General features: G+C 40.9%; 1 protein-coding gene across 1 annotated transcript; it reads left to right on the top strand.

Moving 5' to 3' along the window:
- The first annotated feature begins 1273 nt into the window (after positions 1-1273).
- On the top strand, positions 1274-9583 carry TRHR (thyrotropin releasing hormone receptor). The gene is made up of 4 exons (XM_066204494.1): positions 1274-1339; positions 1449-2296; positions 8301-8681; positions 9498-9583. The coding sequence occupies exons 2-4, from the start codon at positions 1502-1504 to the stop codon at positions 9501-9503; spliced, it is 1182 nt and encodes a 393-aa protein (XP_066060591.1). The 5' UTR covers positions 1274-1339; positions 1449-1501; the 3' UTR covers positions 9504-9583.
- The last annotated feature ends 473 nt before the right edge of the window (positions 9584-10056 follow it).

Here is a 10056-nt window from a genome sequence, read left to right as displayed (position 1 = left end):
TAGTCTCTTTTTGTCACCACCTGTTGTTTAAGCCTACTTAAAATCCATTTGCAGACATGTGCCAGTGCTAAACACTACAGTCTGTTTTGAAATCCAAGATATCTTTCCTCAGTTGTGCAACATTTTATTTTGTTGATCCCTTCCTGAGCAAAGATCAAAAACAATTGCCCCAAATGCAGAAGAATAATGGGTTTGAAGACAAATTTGCTCTGCAAACTTTTGACACAATAGTATAAGAAGAAATGGTGGGCTGAGGGACTATGATTGGGAGTTGACAAGGGCACTTTCACAGAGCCTTACAGAAGGGTTTGCCATTGTTTCTCTCACTAAGGCATTTAGATAGCAAGTGAGACAGGAAAGTGCAGTCTCCAGGTGCAGCTGGACTACTGAACTGGTGGGGTTTCATCTGCACTGCTCCAAACAGTTGTTTCCACTTGCCTTTGATTTGTCTGTGGTTTTACACAACCTGATTGACCCGTGGAGGAGTTTATTCAACCAGATGAGAATCTACATCGAGGAAAGAGTGGTAGATTAGTGACACTGTGTGTGTTGTGTGCATGCACATGTGTGCATTTGTATGACTGATCTCGTTAAGAAGAAATTTGTGTTGCGATCAGTTTATTGTTGCTCTGCTGCAATTCAAAAAAGAATTGAAAGGACTCAGGAGTGATGAGATCTGTAGCGATAGAGGTTTTGAACAGAATTTTCTATTAAGTTAAAAAAAAAAAAAAAAACCACAAAAAAACCACAACAAACCCTACATTTTTTTCCCTGCTATTTTCAAAAGCTGGGATGCATTTGTTTCTGTAAAGCCCTGAAGGGACTATTACAGCTCCTTGCAAAACAGGAGTCAAGTGTAAATCACTTTTACTTTCACAATGGCATTGCGGCAGTCCGAATTTTAAAAATCAGTGCAATTTTGTTGCCAGTCAGTTCTCCTTTGTTTGCCGGTGTGGATCGATGTGGTCGATACTGTCATGACAGCTGTCTGAGAGCAGAGAGGGAGAGCAGCGTGAAGCAGAAAAAGTTCACAAAACCCTCTGGTTTTACCTGCTGCTGCTGCCTCCGCCCTCGGGGCGCTGTGGCTCCTCCTGGCAAGCGGCGCTGCTGGTGTGTGCTGCCCAGGATCAGTTCAGCCCGGGGGATGCTCAGCAGCTGCCGGGGCAGGGGGGCTCTGATCTGCCGCTGCAGACAGGAAACTCCCACCTCCGCAGGCTGGCTTTTCATGAATGCCTCAAACCAGCTGTGAGAAAACAGCCTTTTAGCCTGTGCAACTGTGCTGGAGTCTTAGAGGGATTAACCCATCTGATAGTTGACTTTACAAAGACTGAAAGTCCAGGTACTTTAGGGGGAGTGGAGGACGGTACAGGAATGGGACTGTGACTACATGGAGAACGTGTTCTGGGGCTGCAGCTCACCCACACTCTGCTCCACTGACCCTTTTGCAGGAGACCATGGAGAGCAGGTGCTGAGATCGAGCGCTTGGCAGAAGCTGGTGAAGATGGAGAATGGCACAGGAGATGAGCAGAACCACACTGGGCTGCCACTATCAAGCCAGGAGAGCATTACAGCTGAATACCAAGTGGTTACCATCCTCTTGGTCCTCCTCATCTGCGGGCTGGGCATTGTGGGCAACATCATGGTGGTTTTGGTGGTCCTCAGAACCAAGCACATGAGAACTCCCACCAACTGCTATCTGGTGAGCCTGGCTGTGGCAGATCTCATGGTGCTTGTGGCTGCAGGACTACCCAATATCACAGAGAGCCTGTACAGATCCTGGGTGTATGGCTACGTGGGGTGTCTCTGCATCACTTATCTCCAGTACCTGGGCATCAATGCTTCTTCTTTCTCTATCGCTGCCTTCACCATTGAGAGGTACATTGCCATCTGCCACCCAATCAAAGCTCAACTCCTGTGCACTTTTTCAAGAGCCAAAAAGATAATTATTTTTGTTTGGGCTTTCACCTCCATATACTGTATGCTCTGGTTTTTCTTGCTAGACCTTAACACAGTAGCCTACAAAGAAATGACTGTTGTGTCCTGTGGCTACAAGGTCTCCAGGAGCTATTACTCTCCTATCTACATGATGGACTTTGGTATATTTTATGTTGTGCCAATGGTACTGGCAACTGTCCTCTATGGCCTGATTGCTAGAATACTGTTCCTGAATCCCATCCCTTCAGAACCAAAAGAAAACTCTAAGACCTGGAGGAATGATGTGGCTCTCCAAAGCAAGCCTGTGAATTCCAGGATGACTAACAGGAGTTTCAACAGCACTATTGCTTCTCGAAGGCAGGTAGGATAAGTATTTGAAATGTCTTTCTGAAACCCCTGGTTTTAAAGCTCACTTGCCTGAAGCTATGGAAGGAGGTAAAAGATATTCTTCCTTTTTTCTAAGTAGTCAATTTTAAAATCAGTGATATGCATATACATAAAAATACGTATTTTTTTCTTGCCTGTACATTTTTACCTACTGCAAGGACCAAAAAAATAAGCAGTATTTTATTTCCTAAGCAATTAGGAAGTTTCAATTATGAATGAAAGATTTTTAACTCTAGTTTATTACAGCTTGTTAGTAATCTTGTCAGATATACATGACTCTTGACTTATTTCTGGGATTTGAAGGAGCTAGCCTGGGAGTTTGGGAGACCTGAGGTTCAGTCCCAGCTAAGGCACTATGTCACTCAGCAAATGCAGTCAAGCTCTAAATTTTCCTGTCTCTAACTCTCCTGTGAAAAGTCTGTTTAAGGAAGTCTGTATGTAAATTGCTTAGTAAATGCTAAATATATTTGTTATTCTGTCTCTCAAGAATATTTTTATGTATTGATGGCTCAAAGCTGAGCCATAACTTTGACTAACTTCTTTTTGTATTGTTGAATATGTATGCTGCTGTGTGTAATAATACCAATGGAATATAGTTAATAGATTAATTGCTGGCTATTCGCAGTAAACCACATGGTGTGGAGAAGGTAGCACAGCTGGTGCAGTGATGGGAAACACAGGGTGCATCCTTTGCAGCTGGCTCTGGGGATATTATTCTTATTCTTTACATTCTTCTTATTTTCTATCAATTTCTACTGTTTATGAGAGGGACCATGTTCTCTTATCACAGAGATGGCAAAGACCTCAAAAGTTAACTGAGCTGCCTGCTAGAGCACTGAGCCCTCAGAGTGCACTAGGAACTATGCTTGGAAACACACAACAGAAATACGTGGGCTAGGTTATATTTTACTGTGTTAATAGTCAGATAAGAAATGTTTAACGTTGTTTTTCTTTGTCCATTAATTAGTAGAAGAAGATAATCTGTGTGTGAAGGTCTTAATATCACTTTATGCTTGATTACATGTGCTTAGTAGCACTCAAAAAAAGACAAATCTTTTACATTGAACACTGATTAATATGAACAGTTATATTATGAAACTGAAAAGTGAAGATTATATTGTGATATCGTTTATGTTTTGTAAATACAGCAAGACTTTCTCTAAAAGCCTAAGCAACCTGATTGCTCATTATAAGTAAAGATAGAATTTTGCATTTAGTACAACACGGGAAGGATAGCATGTCATAATTACTAATATTTTTTTGTATAATAGCAGCATGCAAAATATAGGTAGTGGTGTAAAATGAGAAAAAGCAAGTACATATTCAAAAAAATCTAGAATCTCCACAGTTAGTGAGACACAAAAGGGAAAATTTCCTGCCACGCTGACAAGGACATGTATGACTGACAATACAGTCTGGCCTGACAGTGAGTCCTGCTGAAATGTGAAACTCTGTTGTCTTCTCAGACCTGTGTTTGCATTACAGAGATTGAGTAGTGTACAATATCCAGCATGTGATCTGTAGAAAAGATGACTGAAAATGCGGTGTGCACTTCCTACTTCTGTAGCAGTTCTCATATTTATCCAAGAACATGTCTATAAAATTAAATGTATGCATTTTTCTGTAGGGGGGTTGGCTCCAGCTGAGAATGGGGGAGAAAATGGGAAGTGCTCCTATTCTTTATGGTCCAAGACAAAGAGAGGCAGACAAATTATCAGTTATTGTCATGGGCAGTGCAGACTCGACTTGGGGAAAATTAATATTGCCAATTTATTGCCTGTTCTTATAGCCACAGGTTACACTCAGCCCCTTCCCTGTGGCACACAGCAGTGTGGGGACAGAGAGTGTTGAAGTCAGGTTGCAGAGGCTAGTCTCTTGTCTCTCGTTCCTTCTCACCATTTCCCTCTGTTTCAGTGTGGGTCCTGCAGCTCACAAATCCCAGATTTTTTTTTCTTTTCCATTCATAATATGAATGCTGTTTTACATATTTGTATGTAGGTTTCATACTTTCCCCAAAGGAATTCCTACTTTCCTCAGATATCAAGGTGAGAGATAAATAAATGCAGCCTTACATAGCAAACATGTTGGTTTATACTTGAGATGGAATCCAGCTTACTTAACAGTATGTGTATCTCACATTGTTAGTTGATTAGCCCAATCAAATCATCTAAGGTCATCATGGCTGTCGTGGTCACTTATAACAGGTAGATTGCCCTCTAGAGAAAACCCTCTCTTAGTGTTGCAGTCTGTGATGACCTGCTCACCAGAGAAATCCCTCTGTTCTCTCACAGCAGAGCAAGCACAGATTCCAGCTTGCAGTGCAAGGTAAGTTTTGCACAGCTTACATGAAATCCTCAGTCTTATCACTTGGTTTCACTTGTGGTGTTAGTATATCAAGACCTTAATCCTTCTATTTATTTAATCCTCCTCCTCATTGCACAATTTCTTTCCGATTACGAAATCATGGGCTGGGATATACAATCTCTGTGTGTTGCAATGAACATGACCAGGCACAAGAAGAAAGATGTTATTATATGGCTTTAAAACACCAGAGTGACTATTGCTTTTACCTCTCAGTGTAAGAAAGATTAGTACTCAAAGGAGAAGGAAGCAACACTAACCTCTTTGTATCAGGATAATGAAAATGTTTAATAAAAAACACTTCCTTAGAATAAGAAGCTTTTGGAGCAGGAAGGAAAAGGAGGATACTAGAGTTCAGAATTAAAGTATTGGGACTCTGTTTAGTAAAATATATTTTAAATTTTTTTTTAGAACATCCTCAGAACTAAAAAGATAAGGCTTGACAAATATTTGTGTGCAGCCAGGCCATATTCAGTCTTAAACACTTTGTTATCATTCAAACTACACTTGAAATTTAGACTAAGCTGAAATTGCTCAAAGTCTTTTTACCATGTTTTCAATTTCCCTAACTAAGAATAATTTGTACCCTGAGCATAGGACATACAGTGCACATCCACAAGAAAAGAGCAATCAGTGTACGCTTGCCTTCACCCAAGCAGTGAGGGTGAGGATATAGTGCTGCTTCTTTCAGGGAGGTTTGGTGTATGCTTATAGGTAATAAACAACATGTTCTTTTAAAATTTGTCCTCTTAGCACTCCACTGGTGTCAAATAATTAGCCTCCTCCCAATATATGTTTAGCTCTGTTTCATATGAAGTGATTTGAAAAAGGATATGGCATTTTACTTAAACAAAGAGGACCAAACTTTCCTCTAAACGATTTATGTTCAGCAATAAAGACTTTTGGTGTGGATAAGAATGCAGCTTTGGCTTCAGTCATGAATTTAGATAATGGGTTCACCTATAAAGCAAATTGGGGTGAATTTGTGTCAGAAACCCTGAGTGATGCCTCGCCCTGCAGTGGGGTGACAACCCCCATGCTGGGACAAAGAAAGCCTTGCCAGAGCACTTCCTGAGAGCTGCTGTCATTTGCACACAGGTCATGGTCTGAGGGAGCTGAGCATAAAGAACCACTCCAGAGCCAGCTCAAGGAGCATTTACCAATGAGCAAATAACTACCTGAACTCAGGGCCTCATCGTGTGTCTCAGAGACAACCACAACTGTCCAGATGGATTAGGAAGCTGAATTTCTGACAGGCAATAGAGATCTTGTAAGAGGTTTGCTATTTTTGGCAGTTTTGGAAGGATATGTACTGCGGACAGTTTAAAACTATAGTGAATTCTCCTCATTGTCTGACATGGACTGAACCACTAAGAGATGCCACCAAAGAGATGCCAACCATGGGTTCTGCCTCTTCTCTTTCACTGAATGAAGACTCTGTGGAGGCATATGAGTACATGAACCAACATATTGGTTCATTGACCTGAGCAAAATGAAAACCAGCTCTACAGAGTGCTTAGTTTCCAGCAGAGCAAGCTTATGGTGTTAGAAAGCAAATGCACATCCAAATGCCAATATACACAAATTCAGCTAATAATTTGCACATTACATACATGCATACACACATATTATATATATATATATTTGCTGTATATGGGATACAGTCACTTGAGGAGTAGCAGTCTCCAGATTCAAGCTGATAGCTGCAACACTGCAAATGATCCTCTGAGCAATTTTTCCTGAAAGAAATGTAAATTTCCTGTGACTGGTAGGTACCATAATGGAGTGCCCTGCTGAGCTTCTGGTAGCAAAGTACTCTGACGCCTGTGTAGGCTGTTATGCACTAAATGCCTGAGCTGATGGAATACATCTGTTGGTTTGGCTCTGCCCCGTTGTTCACCCAGGCTCCAGAACTGGTGGCTTTCTTCCTTTAAATGTGGATTATTTTCTACAGCGAATGATTGTTCTCCACTGAATGGATTTGCTCCATGTGGAGGCACAGGCTGGAGCTGAACTGGAGGGATGAGAGCCAGACTAGGTCAGTACTGGGTCAACTCTTTCCTTGCCACCATGTTCACAGGGATGGACCTTTCAGAAGTGGAGATAAGGAGAGATAATCCTTTGAGTTACCTGGAACATTCACTTTGTATTTTGCTCTATTACAATGACTGTGCACAGAAAATTAGAAAAAAACAGTCCAGAAGTCATAATGAAACGTATCAGTCAAAGTGACAAAAATTGAGGTCGTATTTCTCCTTTTTTTTTACTTCCACTGAACACAGTGGTAGAGGAATCAAAAGTAAGAGTGAGGGAGGAGAAATATAAGATAAAATTGCAGCCTTTGAATATGTACATTTAAAGACGCATAGAGAAAGATACATCAATTTGTAGAGTAACTTTGATTTTTATCACATCCTTTATTACAATACCTTTAATAAACCAAACAAATTGGCTTCAAAGTGTATGTTTCTAGATGGATAGGAGAAAATACATTCATTAGGCAATGTGATGGCAGGTTTCTATGTAATGAGCTTATCTGCTCAGAAGACATGAGAATTATATACTCACAATTTCAAACTAAAACTCACTTCTAAAACTAGCATGTGTTTGTGAGTGATGTTAGTGGAGTTTTCTCCTCTTGAAACTCTTATCAATCTACAATCAGAAAAAGCAGTTGTAGCCCACCAAAATATGTGCCAATACTTTCTATTTCACACAGTTAACCAAGTCATCTCCTGACTTCCATGAGGCTGTGGCACCATATCATCCCATGTCACATTTCTGTGTACTTTCTACCTCCTTTATTAGTGTCTTTAAAACTTTATTTAATGCAGAGATTATTGTGTGTTTCCTATGTCTACATTATAATTAAATTCTTTACAAAAGAAAGACTTGTTTTAAAGTGGGTTTAAATAATTTTTTATTATTTCTTGTTCACTTCATTTCAGCTATCCTGGGTATTCCCAAAGGTTACTCTTTCTTTTTTCAAAAGTAAATTACATAATAGAATAAAGTTCTTATCACAATCAAGTTTTGTTGATAATCCTTTTTTTCCTGGCTCTCTAAACCTTATTTGACTTTTCAGAGTAAACATCAAATAATGAGAATCTCATTAAATAATGAGGATTTGAGGAATATAAATTAATCCAATTGTTCCTTTTTTTCTTATTTTTGGTTTTGGGAAATTGTTTTAGGCTGACTGTTAAACCAGATAATGTAAAAAGGCTTCGCATTCAATTACTCTACAGGCTATATTAGTCTAAAGGAAGAGATCTAATGTGTTTGGGAAAAAAAATACTTTCTGTCCTTTTTTTCCCATTTGAATCAACAGTCCCTTCCAGCATAAGAAGCAAAAATGTCTAAGGTCTACAACAGTTAGCTTACTGGGGTATCATCTGGAAAGAGTAATTTAAGAAAAACTAGGAAGAATTTGAAGCTAAGGTTTTTGTACTTCCTACTGTAGAAAACCTTTCTGAATCAAATATTCATCAGAAATTCCTCCTGAAGGATCTGTCCAGAGTTTTGGTTTGGCCCTAGAGGTGTAAGAATGCATGTGTTCATTCCAAGGAGAGTACTAACCTTCTGCCCCTCTTCTGTCTCCCTCTGTATTCCCTCAGGTTACCAAGATGCTGGCCGTGGTTGTCATCCTATTTGCATTCCTATGGATGCCCTACCGTACCCTGGTTGTGGTCAATTCCTTTCTCTCCAGACCCTTCCAAGAAAACTGGTTCCTGCTATTTTGCAGAATCTGTATTTATTTAAATAGTGCCATCAATCCTGTAATTTATAATCTCATGTCTCAGAAATTCAGGGCAGCCTTCAGGAAACTGTGCAACTACCAGCAGAAACAGGAGAAGAAACCTGCCAGTTACAGCATGGCCCTAAATTATAATGTCATCAAGGATTCTGATCATTTCAGCACTGAACTAGAAGATATTACCAATACCTACCTATCCTCTGCAAAATTGTCCGTTGGTGATACGTGTTTGTCATCCAAGGTAATAGTTAATACATTTCAGTGTCTGCTGTGGAGTCCTCCAGAAGCAGAGCATGTTGCTGGGCATGGGTCTGTGCTGGGAGAGCTTTCAGCCAGGGCAGCCCTGCAGAGGGCTGGGAGGGCTGACAGTGACAGGCCATGCACCAAACAGGACATGTCAGGGAGGGACAACTGCCTGGCTCTGGAGAGTTGTGTTTTCAAAGTGCCTTGTGCCCAGCATGATGGGACTTGGAGGGTCTGAAGCATGGGGAAGGATGGGAAGAAACAGCCAGATTAAGCCTTCTTTTCTGAGGAACAGTGGGCTCTAATGGAACATCAGAAAGTGGTTCTCAGGCACGGTGCCTCATTTACACATCTGGCAGGAGGGTGATGCTGGTGTCTGAGCTCAGTGATCCCTCTGGGCATGCTCTGTCTGGCTGCAGGGAGGGCTGTGGGGCATTTTCTTGTGCCTGTCCCCTTGACTCTAGGTGAGGGTTAAATAATCTGGTGCCACCACAGAGCTGGTGCTAAGAGGCTCCCACACACCTGCACTCTTGTTCTGAGACTGCTGAAAGCCCCCTGCATTTCTGTGCTACCTGCAAGCATCCTTATTCATGTAGCACATCTCTTTAACCCAATTCTTTTGATAATGCATGTTACTGTCTTCATGATGCTTTTTTTTACACAATACCACCTAAATGCTGTCTGTGAACCCATACATTTAAGATCTTAAACATATAGATGATCTACAAAGAGGCTTTTTTTCATTTGTTTTTGCACATGATATGAGAATGTAAAATATTTTTTCTCAGTTTGCTTTTTCTCTCCTCCTTTTCAGGCCTGAGGCCCACCTTGTTTTGAGTATGCAGCCATATAAGACGTTTGGATGCTCTTTTCCTACCAAATGTATGAATTGTAAGGACTTTTCTGCTCACAGATTTCCAGAAGCTACCATAAATCTTTACATAACTGCCTCTGCCCCACAGGAAAATGCAGCATCTTGGGGAGTGAAAAGAGTATATTATTGAGGCTAACTGAATGAAGTAGTTAACACACCCAACTTTAGTCAGGTGAGTTGGCTTCAGTAGAATACCTAAATCCTTCTTCCCATTAACTGAAGAGTGGTCTGAAATCTCAGAATGAGCAAGGCTTGCCAGGACATTTCCATGGACACAGAGCAGGCAGTGGATGATAGTCCCTGTGAAAGTGAGAGGTGAGGAGAGAAGCTGCTCTAGCATGTGGCTGCACTGGGCAGTACCTGGGGGACCTTCTAACAGCAGCCAAAATTGCTGCTAATAGCAGTAATGACCTGCCAGTGACTCTCTCATCCCACTTCTGTGCAAATCTCATTGCAGCATCATAGCATGCTTCAGTAAACAGGTATCTGATGGCAAAGA

The sequence above is a fragment of the Chamaea fasciata genome, unplaced genomic scaffold, assembly GCF_029207755.1.
Source record: "Chamaea fasciata isolate MVZ Bird 193981 ecotype frontalis unplaced genomic scaffold, bChaFas1.0.hap1 SCAF_1, whole genome shotgun sequence".
Lineage (NCBI taxonomy): Eukaryota > Metazoa > Chordata > Aves > Passeriformes > Sylviidae > Chamaea > Chamaea fasciata.
This window is presented reverse-complemented; position numbering and strand designations above follow the sequence as displayed.

Bases quoted from the DNA above. Each gene is read 5' to 3' on its own strand.
- TRHR (XM_066204494.1), top strand. From the start codon at position 1,502: ATGGAGAATGGCACAGGAGATGAGCAGAACCACACTGGGCTGCCACTA. The intron at 2,297-8,300 runs GTAGGATAAGTA...GTATTCCCTCAG, and splicing joins CTATTGCTTCTCGAAGGCAG to GTTACCAAGATGCTGGCCGT.